At 35.0% G+C, this 25,762-nt stretch overlaps 1 protein-coding gene and 1 non-coding gene across 2 annotated transcripts; both read right to left on the bottom strand.

The window, feature by feature from the left end:
- Nucleotides 1-35: 35 nt before the first annotated feature.
- LOC150024761 (uncharacterized) lies at nucleotides 36-22,847 on the bottom strand. The gene is made up of 6 exons (XM_090296147.1): nucleotides 22,731-22,847; nucleotides 22,487-22,654; nucleotides 22,304-22,408; nucleotides 22,160-22,229; nucleotides 21,989-22,084; nucleotides 36-356 (listed from the first exon to the last, which is right to left on the bottom strand). Exons 1-6 carry the CDS (start codon nucleotides 22,808-22,810, stop codon nucleotides 36-38), a joined length of 840 nt encoding a protein of 279 aa, XP_090152273.1. The 5' UTR covers nucleotides 22,811-22,847.
- On the bottom strand, nucleotides 3,621-3,692 carry TRNAD-GUC (transfer RNA aspartic acid (anticodon GUC)). The gene has a single exon. It is a non-coding gene; the product is annotated as a tRNA-Asp (tRNA).
- Nucleotides 22,848-25,762: the final 2,915 nt, after the last annotated feature.

Genomic DNA, 25,762 nt, shown 5'->3' on the forward strand with positions numbered 1-25,762 from the left:
ACCCGCAGGGATCTAAAGGAAGTGATGCCCCCGTCTTACAGCAACTCATGGATGCCATTAGGGCCCTCTAGGAGGCCAACGAGGAGCATAAACGAGAGCAAGAACGGATCCAAGAATAAGTCAGAGTTGAGCCCAAACTGCTTCATAGCCTCTTGCAACAAATGATGACCCTCGTGAACCACCATCCTTTCCTCGTCCTCAGGACGCAGCAAGGAGTCCTCCAAATAGGAGGTGATGTCAACGTCAGGATCCCACAAGCCCTTCCTCCTTGAGCTCTCTGCACCCCCTTCAAGATGACACAGTGTGGCTAGAAGGACGTTGAATGGTTGCGGAGGAGGAGCAACATTCGAAGCCGTCTGCCCCAGGAAGGAAAGGGCACCGGGCTTATGGCACGGTTTCTCCCTCTCTTCCTGGTGAAGACGAAGCCCGAGGTGGTGTCCTTGTCATCTTCATAAGAGATTGGGGCAACCACTGCCTTCAGTGGCATTTAGCTGGCCATCTTCGCCTTCGTGGCCAGTTTTAATAGGTCTTCCTTGTTGAAATGTGTCAACATTCTATCTGCAAAAAAGACACAAGAAGAATTGTTTACGTTTCATAAGTAAAAATCTTGCTTTCTAAGGTTAGAGGAGAAAAATGTACCGGTATAACTCTTTAAAGAATCTGGGTCAAACTCGTTTGCCAGAAGGTAAGCAATATCGAAGGCAACTGGGAGGCCTGATAAAAATTTGCAAACCCCCTAGTCAGCGGGAGATAGGTTGTCTAAGCGTCGAGCAACTTTGAAGTTGGACTCTGGAGTCCAGTAAAGGGGGAACCCATCTAGAAGGTCGGGATGTTTCTTATTGGCACAAACCTTGAGGAAATGGCCTTTGAAATTTTTATAGGAAGATTGGAAAAAGGTAAGAATTCCCCTTCCAGGAGCACTATTTACAGAAACCCATAGTTTATGACCTAATTTCTTCACCTCGAAGAGGTAAAGGAACACGTCAACAGAGGGTGGGATGCCGAGTCGGTCACAGAGAATGGAAAAGGCTCGGGCGAATGCCCAACTATTAGGATGTAGCTGGGCAGGGGCCACATTGAGCTCGATTAAAAGCTCTTTTTCAAAAACAAATAAGGGGAAGTGAAGAAGAACCCTTTTAAAAATGGTGGCGTAGAAATAAAAAAAAAAGTTTGTTAGGGGATATAGATTCATCACAACACACGAGCTCGTTTACCCTACAAGGATCTAAGAAAATACAGTCGTCTTCCCTACCGAAGTGGCATTTACTCTTTATAAGGCTTACGATTTTCTTGTGGGAAGTGAGGAAGAGGTTTCGGATAGGAGGTTTGGCGGTGCCCAGGGGTACAAAGATTTATAATCCATGGCTTGTTGCATCTAAACACAATCACACGCAGAATGCGAAAAACAACTCAGACCCAGCACAATAGAGAAACCAACAAAGCAAGCATAAATTTAGAAGTTCATACGAAGTATAACAGAACAAACAAGCAAAACCTAGCACGCATTTAGGAATTCATACGACAACATATGAGTGATCGATGTCAAGCATGTATAATGAATAGATAAAGGCAGAGAATGATCCTAGGCAGAGTATACGATTGTAAAGATGAATAATCAGGGTTGAGAAAGAGAATACCTTTTGTGGCTGGAAAAAGAGAAGCTTTAAGAAATGTGCGAAGAGCTCTGAGTAGTAAGTTAAGAAGAGAGTAAGTTTTAGAAGGTGTAGAGAACTGAACATTTCTGGACGAAGTTTAATTGGAAAATGGGAATTCAAAATTATGGATTTTTTGCTACCATTAATGCTAGGACATGTGTACACGTGGGGTCGCGTGCAGTAAAATTTCACTTCAAAGACGCTTCATGCGCTGCGCCTCACCTACCCTTGAGAAGCAGTCATGTCAATTGTCAAAGGTACTCAGGAGACTCTTTGCTTAGCCAAGCTCAACTCGAGCCTGGGGGCTTCTGTACTAATCAGAGCTCGGTTCTCGGTAGTATATTATGACAGCTCGATTGTTGGGCCTGGGTGAGACTTGCGCAAATGGCCATCTTCTAGGGATGGGCCCAAAGTGCATAGTAAGGTCGTTGTGCGAAATAAATTTTATATATACATGTGCTTATAAATATATATGGGGCTGCCAGTTGAGAGAGACCCATTGTATATGCTTATAAATAAGTGTGCGCAAGTAGTTATGATATGTGCGTGTTTGTTACTTGTGTACTGTGCATGTTTGTTATTTGTTGCATGTTAATTATGTATTAATGTCTGTTGATAGTTGTTGTTAACCCTAAAAGACAGGGACGTGCAGTTAAAACATAATGTTGGCCTGCAGTTTAGTACCTGAAGATCATTGGTGCCCGTGGCATGTGGTTTTTCTTTTAGAGATAAAAAATTAATGTGTTTAGTATATTTTCATTTAAGATTTTATTCTCTCAAGCGAGAAATTGTTACATGTGCGGTTATAAAAGGGGCCTAAGACCCCAGATGAAGGGACGCTGTTTTTGCACACTAAACTGAGAATTGTTACTTTTTATGACCTTACTAACTTGAGCGTTAGAGTGCAATCAACAGGTATGGTGTCCTCTGTCATAACGGAGCCACGATTCAGTGCAACAAGGAGACATGAGTCTATACTCAACTGAGGCAGATCTAGGAAGAGGCGTTCAACCCAATCAATCAACGGAAAAGTCAACCGGTGAGAACAATCTTCATCGTGGGCCATAAGCCTGTCCTTGTTATCACTAGGCAGGAAGGTGTGTTCGCCAAGGTGTGTTCGCCATGAGTTGGGAGGTCTTTAATCAAGTGTTTGTGCAACACTCATCTATCTCACTTTATGGATATCATACAGTGTTAAGAAAATCGTTTTAGGAAAACTTAAGCAAGCTTAAGGAAATCCTGGTATAAATTAGAATTTATTTTTCCATGTTATGGTCTTTGTTTTAGTATATCAATCGGTTACAATTACAACTATTTGACTTAATTAAATAAATTATTTTTTTGGGTATTAGTTGTGATATTGTGGATTACTTGCATTTTTGAAACTATGGAAGGGGTTGTAAGTTGTAACTTGAACATTATGTGCGTTTGGTAATCTTGTTATTTATATCTTTCTTTTCCATTTACTTTCCAGTCAGTGACAAAATTGCATGCAGAAGGTACATGAACAATTTTTGGGACGTTATACATTGGAACAGCTGAGAATGTACCTAATTTATTGGAGATGCATTTATTGGATTTATTCTCTATGGTAATTTACCAAATTTATTCTATATCTTTTCCTTGTGTCCTTCAAATGGACACATGAAAATTTTATGCTTGCCATTTTTGCTACATCCTTTACCTTTTAATAGTAACTTGTCAATCTTCATTAAGGTTTTCTGGTTCTAAAAGCTTGATTTGGAAATAGATGGATTCTTTCTTCCCCTATGGTCACAGTGCTGTAGAATAAGTAGTTCAATTTTTTTATATTAAAAATACAATAAACTTTTCTGCATGATACTTGGTCAATACCATTCTAGTAATATTGTGGTTGCATTTGGCTTTGCTTTTATATCTTTTCCAAGTAGTGAAATAATGTGTGTCTGTATTATAGAAAAGAAAGAACAAAAAAGGGGAAAAAATCGCCGTTGCCGGGGATCGAACCCGGGTCACCCGCGTGACAGGCGGGAATACTTACCACTATACTACAACGACTTTGATATTCACTTTTATGGATAAAATATTATAATCGTATAAAGTTTCTCTTGGATAAATTTCAAAACCACTTATTTATCTTGAATTTCTATATGTTATATTCCTTTTTATTTTTCAATACAAATTTAGTAAAACTTATATAAATTATAGTAGAATTATAACTATCTATTTTATATGTCAATTTCAGACATTTAAGACAAACTTATTGTCAAGGAGTTACTCTTATTATGACATTTAAGACAAAGAACTAATAAAGTGGGAATACAATGAGCCATAGAAATTGTCTAAAGGAGTCATATCAGGGACCATAATATTTGTTGACAAAAAAAACACTATCATACATTATTACTATTAGTATTTTTCTTTAATTATGTTTAGAATTTCATTGACAATATATAATGCATTTAATAATATGCAAATTTTCAAAGTAAAAAACTCTAAATTTATTTAGAGGATAATATATATATATATATATATATATTAATATTGTAACTAACTTTTTCTATTAGATAATATATATTCACCATCCAATTTTTTATACAATCACATTACAACTTTTAATATTATTATTTTAATATTTTTTATATTATTTAATTTCAAACTTACTCTTTATATTATATATATATATATATTTATTTTTAAATTTATCATATAAAAAACTATATACAATTCAAAGATGGTTAAATTATCATTTTTCATAATATTATTCTTAAAATACTTTTATACTATATTTTTATAATTTAATTTTTATTCTAATCTCTATTAGGTATAAAAAGTGGGGAGTTGTGCTTAAACGAATAAGAAACAAATTGAAGAAACATGGCTAATGATCCTGAAATCAAATGCCCCGTTAAGTTTGTTTTCTTTGATTCTCCAAACGCACTTTTTCTAAGTACGTGAATTTATTATTCTTATGTAGAATGTAAATTGATGGTGGTTATTTAGTGTGTCAGTGGATTTTTTGAAAAGTCTTGACCCATTAATTTTTGTCAAATATTTTCATTCTTTTGACACCTACTTTTATATATATATATATATATATATTTATATATTTATATATGCATATGGAAAATTCTTAGAAATAACGGGATTTAAAACTGCAAAAAGTAACGAGACTTTCATATAACCGCTGAAAGGTAACTATTTTTCATGGATTTGTAAAAACTGTCAATAATCCGTTAGCGACGCTGGATCTTTAAAAAAAAAGACAAATCGTGAATAATGTACTTAATAAGGCTAAATTGTCAGAAACACTAAATATAAAAAATAATTTTTCTCGTCGATAACGTAAGATAACAACTATATATATATAATATAATGGATTATGTTATCTTATATAGTGTAAAATAATTATTTTTATTTTTATATGTGAAAAATCGTATAATTGTTTGCTTTTTATATTGATTTTTTTAAGTTTTTCTTCAAATGTAAGGATAATCTAATTTGGTATGATTGTTCAATATGTCTCGATTCCACTTAGGTCCGATTTGATCAAACTTGACTTGATAGAGACCTAGTCTAATTCGGTTGAACGTGTCTCTGTCCCAATTCAATTCACCTTGGGTATGGGTGAATGTAGTTTGACCTAATAAGGAAAATTTTGACTCAACCTAACTCGATTGAACTTGAGACTAGCTGATTCGGCTTAACCTAACCTAGCTGACTCAATTCGACATGAGATGAGACCAACTCGACTTAAACAAGGTTCAAGCTAACTCGGCATAACTTGGTCCTAGTCGACTAGGCTCGACCTAAGTTCGTGCCCACTCAACCCAACCTAGGCATGGGCCAACTCGGTTCGACTTGGGTCTGACTTGATTCGACCTAGGTTCGGAATGTCCTCTCCTGACCTGGACCGAGGGCTGACTCAACCTAAATTTGGCTCAAACTGACTTGACTCAACTAGGGCTCGACCTAGGTCAAGGCCGACTTGGCTCAACGTGGATCCATGCCGAATTGGCTTGACTGAATTTTGGTTCACTTTGACTCGACCTAGAGCCCAACTACTCAAATTGGGTCCGAATCAACCTAGTCTTAATCGAATTAGGACCAACTTTAGCCTAGCTCTACTCAGTTGAAAGTGGGTCAGCCTTGACTCGAATGAATGTGGACTTACCTCTACTCGACGGAATGTGGGCTCCGCTCAACTCGGCTCAACCTCGCCCAGGCTGAATTGACTCAACCAAGGTACGAGTCGACTTGGCTTAACTTGGGTCAAGTGGACTCAACTCAATCTAACTTAGGCTCAGGTCGACTTTGCTTGACTTTTTCTCCTTGGTCGACTCAACTTTACCTTTCATGAGTTCGACTCGGTGCTACCTTACTTGGGTCTAAACCAACCTAAAATTTCATAACTTGAAATGACTTAAATATACCTTAATTTTGAATTTCTAAATCCAAAAAGTTATCCAATGTGTATCCAACTCAAATCCAATTAAAGGGATTTAACTATAAATAAATAAAATATGAATTCAAAATAAATTCATTTAAATAGACTTAAAATAATATATATTTGAATATTTTGGATTGAATTTGATAATTTGAATTTTTTTTCACAACCTTAATTCTTATTAACATGTTTTTTAAACGCTCATTGTATTTCTCCTACAATATAAAAAGTAATTTTATTTAATCATTAATTTTGTGACACAAAATATATAAATTTAATAAAAAAGACAATTAAGAGCAAAGCAATGAAAACTTAAGAGAACAGTGATATACATGTTGTAGTACAAAGTGAACGTAGACCGACACAAACTGACAATAATAAAAATTAATAAGAAAATATAATAGAAACACATATTTAAATTCATAATCTGATTATTAATTATTTTTTTTTTTTAAAAGAAACCATTTTTTTAAAAGAGACATGTAATAACAAACATAAATAACAAAATAATGTTGAACATTTTATGTTACATTAATCATTACTACTAGGATAAAGGTGCAACTGTTTTTACTTATTACTTAAGAGAATAATAACTCAAGTATCACAATTTAAAGTTGTGACCTAGTTCACCTAACCTTTGTCACGAGAAAATTAAAGTCACCTACAACAATATTTTCTTTAGCAATTGGCTTATTGGAATCAAACTTGTGACTTTGATTCTCATAACCCATTATTATATCGAGTGTTTACTATTAAATCAAAAAATATAATTGATAATTAGAAAGTGTGACTTTGATGTCCAATTTTATTGTTTTGGTATCTAAATGGTTTGGGTTAATAATTAATAATGACTTCAAACTTTTTTTATCTATGTAAATTTTAAATGGGTGACTTAACAAGTATTGTCGCCATTTTCTTTTACATATTAGTGATGACAAACATTTCTAAAAAATAAACGGAAGAGCTTCGGATTTGAAGACACATATTTTTACTGAAGAAGGCAAGTGGAAAACCATCTTGATGGGTATTGATAAGACTAAGGAAAACGAGTTTCAACTCTAAGGCCCTGGTGGTAGCAGGTATTGCAATATTAGAAAAATGCCTTGGCTCTTGGTGCATGACATAATCTCCAAGGGTTCTCCTAAAAGGTGGTGCTTATTTTTCTGTCATGTTGCTCTGCTCCTGAAAATATTAATGGGAAAAGAAAAGTAGTTAAGGATTCTTCTCTACTGTCTCCTTGTCTCTCTTTTGTCTTTGTCTTCTTGTTTCTTTTAGTTGCCCAAAAAATTAAAATTTAAAATAAATTCAAAATAAATATGAAAATAAAATAAATCTACAATAAAATAAAATAAACAAAAATAAAACAATAAACAATAAGTAATTAAAATATTCACAATATTTAGGAATTTGTACTAAAAATTCAATTGTTCCCCAACAATAGTGCCAAAGACTTTATGATTGTTTTTTTACGACAAGTGCACCATGTTGTCAGAAGTAATAATTTGTCCCTAAGGACGAATATCGAACCCACAAGGAACAATTGAATAATTAAGTATAAGATTTACTAAATAGAAAACAAAATGATAAAGTTTGTTGGAAATTTGTCATGATTGCAATAATTAAAAGAAAGTAAGTCAAAGAGTTTATTGGTTCAATTGAGAAAATTGTGATTAAGGTTCATCCTTCTTACTCTTTTGTATTTTGAATAGCGTGATAATATTCTATCCTTTGATTGATGTTGATGCTCATATAAAAGTCATTTATATTGATTCCTCATGACTTTTCTACGGCAAGTGCACCATGTCACTAAAAGTAATAATTTGTCCCTAAAGACAGATATCGAACCCGCAAGGAACAATTGAATAATCAAGTAAAATATTCACTAAATAGAAAACAAAATAATAAAGTTTGTTAGACACTACAAAAAAAAGTGTATATTGTGGCGGTTATTTTCGTATAAACTGGCGTTTATAACCGCCACAATATACGCTTGTGGTGGTTTCCCAACCGCCATAGAACTGGCCGCCACAAAGTTTAATGTGGCGGTTTTACGCTACTCGTCGCAACACCCGCCACTTTAAACATAATGTAAGTAGTGGCGGTTTTTATATGTAAGTAGTGGCGGTTTTTATATGTAAGCAGTGTCAGTTATAACTGTCGCAATTTACATTCATTGAAGAAGATTCTGGCGCCACAATATACGTAAGTAGTGTCAGTTATAACTATCGCAATTTACATTCATTGAAGAAGATTATGGCGCCATAATATACGTAAGTAGTGTTAGTTATAACTGTCGCAATTTACATTCATTGAAGAAGATTCTAGCGCCATAATATGTATAAGTAGTGACGTTTTTAACTGACGTAATTTTAATTATGAATAAATAAAATTTAACCACCACTTTTTTATAATTTGTTTTATACAATTATAAAATTTAACCACCACTTTTTCATAATAAAATAAAATAATGTATAAAGTTATAATCATCCATTCATTTCATTGAAAATTAAAACACACATAATAATGTTCAAGTAATTGAAAATTAAAACACATAAAAAATTCATACATCCCTAATCAAGTTTAAAATTACAACACATAATTGTTCAAAAGTTCATACATTCTTAATCAAGTTTAAAATTAAAACACATATCCCTAATAACTTTTGCTTCTAGCACTTGATCCTATTACTTGATTAGGTGATAGAGCACCACTTCCATAATCTCGTACCTGAAATAAATAATTTTAAAAAGTGTTAATAATCCAAAAATTGTAATCATATATAGGATTTACACATTCACACAAAAGCTGTAGAAAGAGGAAGATGAAAAAAATCTGGGATGTTATTTTGGATATGCTTAAAATACTGCGAATCAACCTTCTTTTTATTTAAGCTATGAAACAAATGGCTGAGATCTCTTTCTAAGAGAGAGATTTCAAATAGAGACCATTTTCTCTTATTGAAAAGTGCACTACAAGAATTAAAAAAATAGTTAGTAATATTAAAATTGTTATACATTTTATTTTCAAACTTAATTATCCTTAACATTAGCTAATCATACACTTTTGTGTATTGTTTCAATTTTATTACTTTTTAAATGTCTTTATTAATGTAAGAGATATTATAGTTTGGCTTTTAGTAAAAATACCAAATCAAACCTCTAATTAATCTAAGTAAAAAGAATTTAACCTCTAATTAATCTAAGTAAAAAGAATTTGTTGCTATGAATACCTTGGTATAAATAAAGCTTTTCAGCTGTCGTGATGGCATCACCATACTGCATCACATGTGGACCCATCTCATAATCTTTAAGATTTGAAGTTCGTTGTTTGACCTGCACAAGAAAAACTATGTTTTCAATTTTTGTTTTCCCCAATCGTAATATTGAAAATACAAAGCATTGCAATTCATTCAAATTTTCTGACCGATTGATATTGTTGTTCCTAAAATAAAATTAAAATCCTAAAATAAAATTAAAAATCACATCCCATCAAAGTTTCAAATTCAATTAACAGAGTAGCAAAAAGAAGCAATTTTCTAATACTATAGGTAAAAAATCCTTTTATATTTATGCAGAAAACAATAACAATAGGTAACAATTTGTTTTCTAATTCTCAATGTAATGACTAATTTGTTTCGACAATCAATTTTCTAATACTATAGGTAAAAAATCCTTTTCTATTTACGCAGAAAACAATAACAATAGGTAACAATTTGTTTTCTAATTCTCAATGTAATGACTAATTTGTTTCGACAATGGAGCTAGTACCTTATGAAATGACCATTAAAATATCATCAATACAAAGCGAAACACTTTACACATCTAATTTCTATCAACTACCCAATGACTGTGTTTACCAGTGTTCTCTCCTAATTTATCAAATCATTTGTTCTAATTTACTCTAAAGACTAATACAACACTATTTCACAGAGGAGAAAAAAATACCAACATAACACTATTTGAAGAATATGTACAAGCTGCATCCATCCTTCTCGATAATCTATCCTTAAAACAAGATCAAAAAATAAAAAAGAATGTATTTGGAAGCATTTATATCCCCTATCTCTCAACTAATGCTATATCACGAAGTCTATCTTCACTACTGCTATGGCTCTTTGGTGATTAAAAAAAATTACTGCTATGGCAATAAGTTCATTGAAGCAATAACACTACACTTTAAATAACCAAGTTGGTAGTTTATGCTGACCAAACCGCTAAAGAAATCATACAGAAATGGAACACGGGCTAGAATCAGATACATGTGATTATTAATTTCTGCCGATTTCAGAAGATGGTTGTTGCGTTGAGCTGCGCCCACCATGTCTATGCACTTCAGCAATACTTTGAGAAACATGCTGATAGTTTCTGCCATTTGGAAACATGCTGAGAAGAACTACATTTCTATGAAACTTGGGAACATCTTTGCTAGAGATAAAACTGTTGGGTTTAATAGTGCCAAAGTTCAAGAGGGGGGGTGAATTGACCTTTTAAATATTTCTCGCAGAAACAGTGTTTAACACAGTTTACAGAAAATAAATCGATTTATTTGAAATTGAACAGATTTATTTTGGCACTGTTTGTGTTTGAAAAGCGTTTACACAGCAAGGTTAATCACAAGATTATGCAGTTAGATTTTCCAGATGCACACAAACTGATATTAGAACGAAAAACCAGTGAAACACAAAACAGCAAACTTCAACTTCAAGCAAGTGTTAAGGTTCAATTGATAGCATGCCAATTAATTGGGTAACCCTTACAATCAACCTGTTTCAGTGGCTTTTAACAAATTATAAGTGTTCTTCTTGAATTCAAAAGTTTTCCAGAAATTAAGAACAGTGAATCACAGAACAACAAGCTTCAATTTTAAGCAATTGATTAAGGTTCAATTAATAGCTTGGACAATATCTTGAGCAACCTATCACAATCAATCTGTTCCAGTGGCTTTTAACAAATTTTATGTGTTCTTATCAGAATCAAACAACTTTTCCAGAAATTAAGAACAGGATGAAACGAGCCCAGAAAAAACAGATTTATTTTTAATTGAACAGATTTATTTCTTTGCTATTTTATCAATTATGCAGAAACTTAATTGCAGAGATTGAGAGAGAATGAACACAAGGCAGTTATACTGGTTCACTCAACTGAGCTACATCCAGTCTTCACCTAAACCAAGGTGAAATTCACTAAATCACAATACAAACAAACACAATTCCCACTGTTCTTGAAACCTACAAGAACTTAGGTACTCTTGCTGAAAAAAAACTATTTCAGCTCACACACACTCTTCAAGAAAACCTATAAAGAAGAGTGTTCAACCAAACTATTACAAGAAATGAAAAGTGAAACGACTACACCTAATTGAGGATACAAAGATCTACCTTAAACCAGTAGGCAAGATTGCTAAAACAGTAGCAGCACCTCACACCAAGCTTTTGGAACCAAACAAAGAACAAACACTTTGTGATTTTCGAAATCTTTGAAGAACAAATGCTAATTCTTTGTAAAACTCTTAATTCTCTGCTGTAAAACTTGTTTTTACAAATGTATGAACGACTATTAAACTCAGAAACAAGTTTTCATTTTATACTAAACCAACTTATAACAGATTTTTGAAAAACAGTTAAAGCTGTTATAAAATGAACAGATTGAAAATAAAATGAACAGATTTATTTTCAAAAAGCAGTTAGAGAATCTGTTAAGAGAGGAGACTTAGTCAACCATTCTGGTGCAGAGATAAAACTGAAAAACGTTTAAGCTAGATATGACACCAGAGAGAAAAAGAATCTATTCATTTACAGATGAACAGATTTATTTTTCAAAACGAAAACAAAGAAAGTTTAACTATATAAAACTCAGTCGTTTTGAAAGGTAGAAGACTTAGTCAAAATACTTGATGCACAAAATCTAATTTTCACCAGACTTAGCCAAGGCATCAGATTAAAAAAGAATCTGTTTATTTAGAAAAGAACAGATTTATTTTTATGCAGTAAATGTGTTTTTTTGTAAAACATGTGAAAAACAGTTTAAGAAACCTTATGCTTGTTCTTATCACATGGCTAGTGGTTATGAGGTGAGTTACTCAGCAAAAAAGCCACTCTTAAACAACCTCTAAGCACTACCTAAGACACACTTAAAGCAAAGCAAAATACACATGAAATGTACATAAAAGTCTTCATCAAACACAATCTTGAAGGGGCAACAACCATCTTCAACAATCTCCCCCTGTTTGATGGAGACAAATCCCCATAGCTCTTGTTGCTTTAAGAACCTGCACTGCACCACATACTAAACCAGAAAAAAATAGAGACATTGCATAACATAAGAAATGGTTTTAAGGTGCAGAATTAACTCCCTGTTTCAGCTAGCTTCACCTAGCATGGTGAGCTATTTTTCTCCCCCTTTGGATTCATCAAACAGCATATAAGCATAGGGAAAAAAAAAAATAAAACAGAAACCATAACCATAATAGTCCAGAAAATAAAACCATATTGTTCAGCATTACAGACATTTGAAAACTGATAAAGAAAGCATTAAAAACAGAAGGCTACTGATCCTTGTAGTATAATTCTGCCAGTTGTGCCTGAACCCCTTCAATCTGATCATCAAGGTGTTGAAACCTTGCGTGAGTAGTCTCAAAGTATGCCCTTTGTTCTGCAGACAGGTGATACAACACTTGCCTTTCAAACATAGACATTGGTTCTCCTCGGTATTTTGGAGCTTGATAGGCAACTATGGCATTTGCAGCAACTTCCTCATGCACAAATTGGGTAGCAGGTGAGTCATCCTCCATGGGAACAACTTCATCCTCATCCTCATTGTAGAGGTTTGATGCTTCATGTTCTGCTTGAGGGTCCTTTCCTTTAAGAACCACCCACTTGTCCTCAATTTTGTGAAATCCCATTTTGGTGAGAGTTGAATTATCAATCTCACTTACAGCTTTGATAGGGTCGTTTCTCTCATTTGTAACATCAACACCAAAGTAATCAATCAATTTGGAAACAAGAATAGCATAGGGAAAGCGGTAATCAGCCAACCTTTTTGATTTGAGCATGTGTTCATTGATAATGAAAACCCAATTTACCTTAATCTGGTTCATGATGCAATATAGAAGAATTAGATCCTTTTCATGTAAAACTGCATGGTTTGTACCTCTTGGGATAAGTTGCCATGCTATGATGTAGGCAACAAGGCGTGGAGTGAGGTTCAAATGCCCTGCATGGAACCTGCTTATACTCTCTGTAGGATTCCTCATACAACTTTTATAGTATTGTAGCTTGTTGAATTCTTGAATTCCACTGGTGTTTCCCTTTCCTACTTTCAGTCCAACATACTTTATTCCAGCCACAAAATTCCACACCTCACTTGTGATCTTCATCTTGGTCCCTTTCACATAAGAGACAACATTCTTTCCATCCAATGTGAGGTTAGTGTAAAAAACTTTAACCAAGTCAGGATATACATTACTCGTTAATTTCAGCAGCTTTTTCAGTTTCTGGTGCTTCAACACAGCCCTTGTTTCTTCCAATTTTTCAGATTTAAGCCAGTTGAAATCCAGCACCTTGGGTATATTAATCTGGTTTCTGCTTGTCTCGTGGATGTAGGCATTGATTGCTTCTTCATTTCCAGTGAACCAACCTTCTAGCACACCTTGAAAGGTGGTTTGCTTGCCCTTATTTTTCTGTTTCTTGGAAGAAGAAGCCATGGTTGAACCAGAAATTTTTTCTTGTTTCAAATGGTGAGAACAGAAAATGGGTAGCCAATGTGGGTAGCAGATATTCACACAGATTTATATAGAAATGAATAGGTTGATATGGCAGTTATGAGTAGATATGCATGAAGATTTTATGCTCTGAATTTGTGCAGAGAATCTTTGAAAATATGCAGCAAATATTTAGGGTCACGATGCACACAACTCATACCTTTATTGAGCACCCAAACCATCAAATCGGTTACATAACCATGACCAAAACCGTCAAAGGTACAGAGGTTAATGCCCACTTGATCAGTCAAGCAGTCAAAGATCAGAATTTCTCTTTCCTAGTCATCAATGCATATCAGTACAAAAAATAAACACATTCAATTACGAATAAACAGATTTAATTTTTCACTGCTAGGCACAATTGACATTTATAATACCCAATTCATTAAGCAGAAAATTAAACCTATCTTTAGCTAATGGTTTTGTGAACAAATCAACAAGTTGTAAATCAGTACCAATGAACTTAATCTCACATGTTCCATTTGAAATGTGTTCTCTTAGGAAATGATGCGTAATTTCAATGTGTTTGGTTCTTGAATGCATGACAGGATTTTTGGTTAAGTTGATAGCACTTGTATTATCACACAGCAGAGGTATATGGTTAAGTAAGATACCAAAATCATTCAATTGTTGTCTTAGCCATATAGTTTGAGCACAACAACTCCCTGCTGCAATGTATTTTGCTTCAGCAGTGGAGAGAGCTACACAAGCCTGCTTTTTGCATTGCCATGAGATCAAGCTTGATCCAAGCAAATGACAGGTTCCATTTGTGCTCTTCCTATCAATTTTGCAGCCTGCAAAATCTGAATCAGAATATCCAGTTAAGCTTAGTGAAATATTATCTGGATACCACAAGCCAACTTCTTTAGTTCCTTGCAAATACTTCAAAATCTTTTTGGCAGCATTGTAGTGTGATTTTTTAGGAGCAGATTGAAACCTTGCACACATGTACACTGCAAACATTATGTCTGGCCTGCTGGCAGTGAGATACAACAGTGATCCTATGAGTCCTCTGTATTTGGTTTCATCAACAGAAATTCCAGCTTCATCATGATCCAAATGACAGCTTGTTGAGAAGGGTGTGCTGATTGGTTTACACTTGTCCATTTCAAATTTCTTCAGCAGATCCTTGCAATACTTAGCTTGACTTAAGAAAATGCCATCCTTGAGTTGTTTGACCTGTAAGCCTATAAAATAGTTCAACTCACCCATCATTGACATTTCAAACTCACTCTTCATGACTTTCACGAAAGCTTCACACAATTCTCCATTGTTTGATCCAAAAATGATGTCATCCACATATACTTGTACTAGAATTGAGTCATCTCCTTTCTTCTTAATGAACAAGGTCTTATCTGATGTACCTCTGTCATAGCCTTGTGAGGTGAGAAAATCACTTAGCCTCTCATACCATTGCCTAGGAGCTTGCTTGAGTTCATAGAGAGCCTTTTTGAGTTTGAACACGTATTCTGGATGTTGATGGTCTTCAAAACCTGGTGGTTGTGAAACAAATACCTCTTCATTTATATAACCATTCAAGAAGGCACTTTTCACATCCATTTGAAATAGCTTGAACCCTTTGATGCAGGAGAAGGAAAGCAGCAATCTAACAACTTCTAACCGAGCCACTGGTGCATAGGTCTCATCATAGTCTATCCCTTCTTCTTGATTGTATCCTTTAGTTACTAGCCTAGCCTTATTTCTGGTAATCACCCCGTGCTCATCCATTTTGTTTCTGAATACCCACTTTGTTCCAATTATATTCATCTCAGGTATTCTAGGAACAAGAGTCCAGACCTCATTAAGAGCAAATTGATTCAGTTCCTCTTGCATGGCTAAAATCCAATTGCTGTCCTTGAGGGCTTCATTTAGATTCTTGGGTTCCACTTGAGATACAAAGGCCATTGCTTCACAGAAGTTGTTCAAGGATTTTCTAGTTGACACTCATTTCTCAATGTTCCCAATGACATTATCAAGGGTTAAGTCTCTTGGGGTTTTCCACTCTTTTGGAACCTGCAGCTGCAGTAGATTCTTGTATAGCACGTGTATCAGCAGTATCAAAATGAATCGATTCATTTTGATTTAAAACAGATTTAAATTCATTACTGTCAAGGTCATCAGCAGCAGTTTTAGATATGCTATGATCAGTTTCATAAAAAACAACATGCATTGATTCTTCTACTATAAGCAACCTTTTATTGAAGACTCTATATGCATGACCATTCAAAGCATAACCAATGTGCACACCTTCATCAGATTTAGCATCAAACTTACCAAGATTTTCTTTGCCATTATTCAATACAAAGCATTTACACCCAAATACCCTAAGGTGGCTCACACTAGGTTTTCTGCCCTTATACAGTTCATATGGTGTTTTCTTAAGAATAGGTCTTATTAAGGTTTTATTCAACACATAAGCTGCAGTATAGACTGCATCTGCCCAAAAATACTTAGGGAGCTTAGATTCATTTAACATGGTTCTAGCTAGTTCCTCTAATGACCTATTTTTTCCTTTCAACTACACCATTTTGTTGGGGGTGTCCTAGGGGCTGAAAAGGTATGTGCTATCCCATGCTTCTCACAGAACCTCTCAAATCTAGCATTCTGAAACTCTCCCCCATGATCACTTCGAATTGATTTAATGCAGCAACTATTTTCATTTTGCAGAATTTTTGCTAATTTCTTAAAGGCAGTGTAAGCATCATGTTTATGTGCAAGAAATAAAGTCCATGTAAATCTAGAGTAGTCATCCACAACAAGTAAAACATATAGATTTCCAGCCAAGCTAGCAACTCTAGATGGACCAAATAAGTCCATATGTAACACATCCAGTGGATTTTTTTGTGGAGACAATATCCTTTAACTTGAAAGAGGATTTGATTTGTTTACCTTTCACACAAGCATCACAAAGCCTGTTGTCCTGAAATTTAATGTTACGTAAACCAGAAACTAAATCTTTAGATTTCAATTTATTCAAATGATTTGTGTGTATGTGAGCTAACCTCGTGTGCCACAGCCAAGACTCATCACTTCTGGACAACAATCACTCATTTGAAGAGTTAGTTTCCATGATATTCAACAGATATATGTTATTCACTTTCTTACCAGTAAACAGTACCTTACTAGATGAATTACTTGAGATTGTGCAGCCATTTGACTCAAAGTTCACCTTGTATCCTTTGTCACAAAGCTGACTTATGCTGAGAAGACTATGCTTGAGTTCTTCTACATAGAGCACATTTTCAATGGTTGTTGAGTTCCCTGTTCCAACAGTGCCTCTGCCCAAAATCCTCCCTCGGTTATTATCACCATAGGTTACATGTCCTTCTGCTTTGAGCTTCAAGCTAGTAAACTTTGTAAGATTTCCAGTCATATGCTTGGAACAGCCACTGTCCAAGTACCACTGATTTTTCTTGCTGCCAATCTGCAAAACAGAATAAAAATGATACAAATGGTACCCTTTTCAGTATAGGGTCCAACACAGATTAAAACCTTCTCTTTGGTAGCCATTTTGCTAAATTCTTAGGAACAAGATGCTTTCTAGCAATGCAAGACCTAGAGATATGACCAGATTTCATGCAGTAAAATCAGGTTACATGAGATGCCTTTTTGCCACTGTTAAAAGCTGAAAAAACTGATTTTGCTGGAACAAAAAAACTTGAAAGCTTTTTGACATTGGTTACATTTCCAGGGGTATAACCAAGACCATTCTTATTGAAAACAACATTCTGTGAGCCAAGGAGAGACTCAAGGTTTTCTCTTCCCTTGGTAAAATTGGAAAGGATTTTCAGCAAATAGTCCACTTGTTTTTCCAATTTTTTGCATTTTTCACAGGTTTTAATAGAGGCATGCAAGCATGTTAGTTCAAGGCTTACCAAATCTGTTTTGGCTTTATGCAATTCTTCCTCAAGTGTTTTTACTTTGGGTGCAAGCACATTATTTACCTTTTGCAGCTTATTGCATATTACAGCTAGCCTATTTGCTTAATCATGAGTTTCCTTGAAAGCAGCAAGCAATTGATCATAGTTATCTGAATCCACAGAGAAATCACTTACTGAATCAGAGATTGACTCCTCATCCTTCATCATGAAGCACAAATTGTTTTCCTCATCTTCTGTTGAAGAGCTGCTGGTTGAAGATACTTCATTTTCCTCCCATGAAATGTAAGCCCTTCTTCCCTTGCCCCTTTCAACTCTCTTGCTGGCAGATTTGTCCTTTGCTTGATTATCTGGACAATCTGTTTTGATGTGCCCTATTTTGCCACAGCCAAAGCAAGTATATTTAGAGGAATTTGAATCATTGGGTTTAGGATACCTTCTTTTCTGCTGGTTCCTATCTCTGCTTTTCTTCCTCAGGAATTTGCTGAATCTTTTTGTAAGAAGGCTGATTGTGTCATCATCTTCAGCATCTTCTTTTTCCTCCTTGATCTCATTCAGTTCAGTTGCTTTCAGTGCAAGACCTTTGGGTTTTCTCTCTGTTGTTTCCTGCTCTTTGAGTCTCTTGAGCTCTAGCTCATGCTCCATTAGCTTTCCAAAAAGTGCAGCAGTTCCCAGCTTTGACAGATCACGACTTTCAGATATGGCAGTCACCTTTGGTTGCCAGCTTCTGTCGAGGCACTTCAATATCTTTATGTTGAGTTCCTCTCTGTCAAATTCTTTTCCCAAACCAGTGAGGTGATTCACAATATGAGTGAACCTTTTCTGCACATCAGCAATGCTCTCCTCGGGTTGCATTCTAAACAGTTCATATTCTTGGATGAGAGCATGTTTTCTTGACCTCTTCACATCTTCAGTACCCTCATGAGTGACTTCTAAGACTTCCCACATCTCCTTAGTTGACTTACAATGGGATATCATGAAGAACTCATCCATTGTTAATGCAGAGGTTATAATGTTCTTGGCCACAAGATCATGTTGAGCCTTCCTCCTTTCGGTCTCATTCCATTCAGATCTTGGCTTTACCACTTCTTCATCCTTGATAACCTGCATTGGCACATAAGGTCCATGGACCACAGCTTCCCAAATTAATGCATCAATAGACTCCATGAAAATTCTCATTCTAACTTTCCAAAATGCATAAATGCATAATTCATTCCATTGAACATAAGTGGTCTATTAACAGCAGATCCTTCAGCAAAAAGCACATTAAACTCATACATTATTACAAACAAACTTGATTAAAGTACAAGTCCTAGCTCTTGATACCAATTGTTGGGTTTAATAGTGCCAAAGTTCAAGAGGGGGGGTGAATTGACCTTTTAAATATTTCTCGCAGAAACAGTGTTTAACACAGTTTACAGAAAATAAATCGATTTATTTGAAATTGAACAGATTTATTTTGGCATTGTTTGTGTTTGAAAAGCGTTTACACAGCAAGGTTAATCACAAGATTATGCAGATAGATTTTCCAGATGCACACACATTGATATTAGAACGAAAAACCAGTGAAACACAAAACAGCAAACTTCAACTTCAAGCAAGTGTTAAGGTTCAATTGATAGCATGCCAATTAATTGGGTAACCCTTACAATCAACCTGTTTCAGTGGCTTTTAACAAATTATAAGTGTTCTTCTTGAATTCAAAAGTTTTCCAGAAATTAAGAACAGTGAATCACAGAAAAACAAGCTTCAATTTTAAGCAATTGATTAAGGTTCAATTAATAGCTTGGACAATATCTTGAGCAACCTATCACAATCAATCTGTTCCAGTGGCTTTTAACAAATTTTATATGTTCTTATCAGAATCAAACAACTTTTCCAGAAATTAAGAACAGTATGAAACGAGCCCAGAAAAAACAGATTTATTTTTAATTGAACAGATTTATTTCTTTGCTGTTTTATCAATTATGCAGAAACTTAATTGCAGAGAGTGAGAGAGAATGAACAGATTGAAAATAAAATGAACAAATTTATTTTCAAAAAGCAGTTAGAGAATCTGTTAAGAGAGGAGACTTAGTCAACCATTCTGGTGCAGAGATAAAACTGAAAAACGTTTAAGCTAGATATGACACCAGAGAGAAAAAGAATCTATTCATTTACAGATGAACAGATTTATTTTTCAAAACGAAAACAAAGAAAGTTTAACTATATAAAACTCAGTCGTTTTGAAAGGTAGAAGACTTAGTCAAAATACTTGATGCACAAAATCTAATTTTCACAAGACTTAGCCAAGGCATCAAATTAAAAAAGAATCTGTTTATTTAGAAAAGAACAGATTTATTTTTATGCAGTAAACGTGTTTTTTTGTAAAACATGTGAAAAACAGTTTAAGAAACCTTATGCTTGTTCTTATCACATGGCCAGTGGTTATGAGGTGAGTTACTCAGCAAAAAGCCACTCTTAAACAACCTCTAAGAACTACCTAAGACACACTTAAAGCAAAGCAAAATACACATGAAATGTACATAAAAGTCTTCATCAAACACAATCTTGAAGGGGCAGCAACCATCTTCAACAAAAACCACTTGCCCTTGTTGCATACTTGTACATCCAAACTATCTTTAGAAGCATTTCAATGCATACTGTTGCATAACAACCTTAAATCCTTCTATTCTAGACTACTGCACTTGAATTAAATACACATTAATCAAACATCTTCTGCTAGAAATGAAAGCTTCATTTGAGAAAACATAATAATTTTCTATTCAGAAAATTTGAAATTTAATGTTTTACCAGGAATGTGAACATGGTACAAGTTCATGAACATCCCAGTAATCAATTACAAAGAATTAACAACCAAAACACAATTAAAAAAATAAGTTAACCAGAACAATAACGACCCATGACACAACACCATTGAAATAGTTGAATTCATAATTATTCTTGGAAAGATTTGTAGTAATAACAAAAGACTGGACATCAATTAGAAAACAAGAGGAATGAAACGCGTGCCAACAGAAGATACGTGCGATACGAGTGAACTATTAATAGGATAAGCTAGATAATACAGCTGACACCAAATATAATTTCAGAAATTTCAGGACTGATTACTTCTGCAACAATCGCTTCATTCTTAATAGGATTCATTGAGCAGGTTGAATAAATCATTCTTCCACCAAGTTTAAGTAAAGATACACCTAATAACATTATAGAGTGATTGAGTTTGCGAAAATCGTCTCGGTATGCGGAAAAAAAGATTAAACCAGAGCTGAAATGAAACCAGAGCATCAATGTAACTTGGAACTGAAACGAATGAGTCTAGATTCAAACTTAAATGTGCGTGAAGTTGCTTGCGGAAGTCGGCGCGAATCTGAACCACCACGATCGCAACGGGAGTCTCGCGGCGTTGCACATGGCGGTGGGGTAGGTGAGGCTCGGCGTGACGAAGTTGTTGCTGGATCTCGGTGTGGATCTTGAGGTGGCGGATGACCATGGAAGAAGAACTTTAGATCTGGTGTGAGAGATTTTAAAGACGATGCTGAAGGGGAATCGTCTCGGTTAGGGTTTAGAAGTGGAGGTGTAGGAGATTCTTGAACGGAGAGGTTTGCAGAGAGAGAGAAGAGTGGTCACTAGTGCAAATATGTAAAACAAATGCGGCTATTTTAAATTTACAAATGCGGTCATAGAACCGCATTTGATCAGCATGCATTCGTAAATCTGGCATTTACAAATGCGGTCATATGACCGCATTCATAAATCACATTTACAAATGCGGTTACCTAAAATAACTGCATTTGTATATTATTCTGAATTAGGGAGTGGGTTTGGGGTTTAGGATTTATGAATGCGGTCTAGGTAAAAACCGCATTCATAAATCACTATTTACAAATGCGGTCATTTAAGAAGACTGCATTTGTAAATAGTGTTTTTTTTTTTAAAGTTCACTCTGTTTTGTGCAGAAACCATATATTTAAATAACCTGCATAATGATCAAACCCAGCCAGACAAATACAGAAATGTAGTAATCAATTGAAATCATCAAAATGTACATTTACAAGTGATCAAATTACATATAATAAAACCACTATTGTTTACCTATGCTAGAGTTATAAAAATTAATGAAATATGTGAACCAAGAATCTCTAACATATGAAATGCCTTCCTCACTCATTGGTGTTTCTTCTGTGAATAACTGCATTGCAAAGTTGACATAAATTAGTTTCTAGATATATATATATGTTCAAGAATTATAAAAATGATTTAACATATACCTCTTTCCAACCAGTTTTAACACCTAGTCTTATAATGGTAATCATCCATTGCATAATGTAATAGCCACACTCATAGCTTCCTGGTTGTTTATTACACTATAATTCAATAAAAAGTAATATGTTAGTATATTGATAAACAATGATAATAGAGAAAGAAAAAAAATTACAAACCTTTACTCTTATGTAGTTCAAATTATTTGAACTGGATCGACCTTTTAGGATGTTATATCCACGCCATGAACTGGTTAATACAAAAAACCTCGTTAGTAGATGGTTAATTAGTAACATACAAAGTTAAGTTTATACTATACTTACGTATCAATGATATCCTTAAATTTTGTGGGCATCTTCTTGTGTAGGGAACAAAACCACACAGCAGTCTTATCAACCATTGATAAGACAAGTAACTGCCAATGATGCCTATATGATCAATGAAAAGAGTTAGTAAATATTTAAAACATGAAATAATAATAATTGATGACATATAATTAAACTTACTCATTAATATAAGGGCATAAATAAATTTGTTTTCCCTCTTTTTCCAGGATGTTAGTGATGTATGCTTGAGTCTCAGTTGAGTTTGGTCCAACGGGATTAGTATATGCAGGATCTAAGAATCCATACATATTTTCCTTCCCCTCAGTGATACAGACTCTATGCAAAAACCTACAAGTTTTTAGTTAAAGCATAATCAATAATAATTTAACATAAAGTAAATTGAATAATAGGTAAAGATACTTACATCATAAAAAATTGAATTATACTTATATTGAGCTCCTGTTTCCCAGATATAAATTCTGATAAATCTGTGTTGTAAATCATCAGTGGCAGTTCAGTGTTTATTTGAAAAAATGTATTATCCCACGGAACTGTAAAAGGATCATTGCCAATCTGACTAGCAATGAGACGTAGGGAAGCCATAGGATCGTCAACTGGAACCTCACGCTTCTTTTTCGGACTTGGTGGCTGAAAAGGTTTCTACAAGATAAACAACATTTGTATTAAATTATATGTAATATATAAATATAAATAAAAAATAATATAATGAAACGAAATTATTACATGAGGTTCGGGCATAGATCGAATGAGCTCTCTGGGCCAGGCAACGAATGTCTGAAATGCATCGGCCACAGTGGTTACCTCATCTGAAGGTAGTGGAACACGAGCATCAGGAAATCGTACTTTTTCAACTGTTACCTTCGCCACATCAGGGGAGAGAGGAACGTTATGTAAGGTGGTGGCGTTTTTATAGACTTTTCCAAGTGCCACCACCCGAGGAAGTTTGCCGCCCACTACCAGTAGCTCACAATCCTCTGTCTGCCCATTGATATCATCCCCTGATGTTGGAGGAGCCGCACAACTCCCCTTTGTGCTCTTGGGAGTGGGACTAACAAGGGGTTCAATCGGCTCAGCACAAACTTGTTGCGATAGAAACTCTTGTCGCATTCGATCATTCTCCCTTTTCATCTCTAGCCACATGAAATCAGTCTCCTTTCTCATCTCCTCCATTATTTCTTCACGTAACTTACTCTTCTTGGAGGAGGAGGATGGCTGTCGTTCTGAAACTCCAAAATAAAGTTTAATTCCGACCCCTTGTCCAGTGGCACGAACACGACCAGAGTGTTCAGGTCGTCCAATTGCTTCAACCAGGATATCGTGACGACCTTCAGCAACAAATTTACCGTCGGATTCCAAGGAATCCTGCAAGAGTACACAAAAATCATATTTTCAATCATTAATATAATTAATGCTTTAAAAAAATTGAAAATAACAAAAATAACTTACAATTTTTTCGATTATAACCCCGGATTGCTCAGAACTTGGTGCACCCGACTTTTTAATTCGGGCCCTCTTCCATTTTACATGGCGAAAAGGTGGTGATGGAGGAGAAGTGACCCCTGTTTCCACATTCTCAGACAACGTCCCCTGTTGAGATTTCTCCTTTTCCACCATCAGTGTTTGCTCAAGTTTTCTATACCCCAAACGAGACATAACGTGCGGGGTAAGATTCTTCAAAGCTATCTCTTGAGCTTTCTTCCGACGATCCTGTCATAATTGAAATAAACAAACTGAAGTAAATAAGATAAACTTATTAATGTTATATAAACAAAAAAGTTACTTCACTTACCATCTAAGCCTCATTTTCACGGCTTTCTCTAAAAAGACGCCATGTCTCTTCATCAATATGTTGGTACTTTAAACATGGATTTTCGTCTTTAAGGTCGCCAAAAATGTATCTCGAAGTCAGTCTTGACTTAAAGGTACGAAATTTAAGTGCGATATTGGATAATATCTTTGATCGAAGCGGTTCCACATCAGGAATGTCAAAGTTTGCCTGGAAAATAACATCATCAAATTAAAATTAATTAATCAATATTAAAAAGCATTATATGATAACAATAATAATGTAAAGCTTACCAGAAAATCCTCCCATAGCATGTTCCGATAACCTCTGAAACCTCATCCCATGAATTAATCAAAATGGAGAGCCTCTCACGAGAAACAACTCCAAGATAGCTCATAAACTCATCTGCCTTAGGACCAAAAGCTACTCCAGTGTTGACGTCAATGTCAACATGTGTTTTCTCACCAGCAGCACGTCTCAATGCAAGACGCTTCAATCTAGTAGGTCCTCTACTGCCTCGTCCAGATCAAGGTCTTTCTGGAGTCTGGTCGTCATCCATGTCTCTGTTAAAAAAATTAGGTAACAAACATTAGTTAATGTGCATCGAATTAAAATCATATAAAAATAATACAAAAAATTCTAAATGTTTATTTACATGTTGCATGTGGGTTGAATGTGGGTTGAATGTTTATATGTAAATTCCTTCACTGTGGTCTTTACGGGTTGCATGTACATCATCAAGTACATCGTCATCTTTATTAGTTATCATTGGTGTGAATGAACGAGTTTCGCCATTTTCAATATCATCTATGGCTTCCCCTTGTTTTTTCCCGTGTAAAACGACATACCAATGTTCTGACGTAGGATCTTTCACATAGAAAACCTAAGATGCTTGTTGAACCATTATAAATGGCTCATCTCGATACCCTATCTTTCGAAAGTCCACTAGTGTGAATCCTGATTCATCAATTTTAACCCCACTTTTATTGTCAACCCATTTACACTTGAAAACTGGAACGGAAAACTTAGTGTAGTCAATCTCCCATATCTCTTCTATAAACCCATAGTATGCCATTGATCCAAGTACTGGATTTGTATCTTTCGAAGTCGAAAACTGCATTGACTCGGCTTCAAGAGTAACACCAGAATTTTGAACTCTACTCTTTTCATCCATGGACTTCGTGTAAAATATACAATTATTCACTTCGTACGCTGTACATGAGATGACATCAAACTTCAATCCAGCAGCCAACCAAGTCAAGGTCTCTGATGCCGTTGAATCCTTGAACACCTCATCTTTAAACCAAGGCATGAAAGTTCTATTATGTTCCATCAAGACCCATTTCTCTGCTTGTCTTGGGTTATTTGCCTTCACAATGGCTTTATGAGCTTCTATGTAAGGTACAACTTCATCTGTGTTATTCAATATGTACAAATGTGCTTGCAAGACTTCTGATCGAGATTTGCTTACAATATTCACACCACGTAAACATTTAGTTGTAGAACGCCTGTGGTGCCATGAATTAGCTGGAACACCTATTGGATTTGCTTTTGTCATGTACTCTGAACAAAATTCAATACTTTCTTCAGCTATGTACCTTTCAATCATTGAAGCCTCTGGACGATAATGATTTTTCACATAACCTTTC

Source organism: Phaseolus vulgaris, chromosome 10 (assembly GCF_051622355.1).
Source record: "Phaseolus vulgaris cultivar YP4 chromosome 10, ASM5162235v1, whole genome shotgun sequence".
In the NCBI taxonomy this organism is placed as follows: domain Eukaryota; kingdom Viridiplantae; phylum Streptophyta; class Magnoliopsida; order Fabales; family Fabaceae; genus Phaseolus; species Phaseolus vulgaris.

Bases quoted from the DNA above. Each gene is read 5' to 3' on its own strand.
- LOC150024761 (XM_090296147.1), bottom strand. From the start codon at position 22,810: ATGATTTACAACACAGATTTATCAGAATTTATATCTGGGAAACAGGAG. The intron at 22,655-22,730 runs GTAAGTATCTTT...AAAAACTTGTAG, and splicing joins ATAATTCAATTTTTTATGAT to GTTTTTGCATAGAGTCTGTA. The intron at 357-21,988 runs GTATATGTTAAA...TTCCTGGGGCAG, and splicing joins TTAAAACTGGTTGGAAAGAG to ACGGCTTCGAATGTTGCTCC.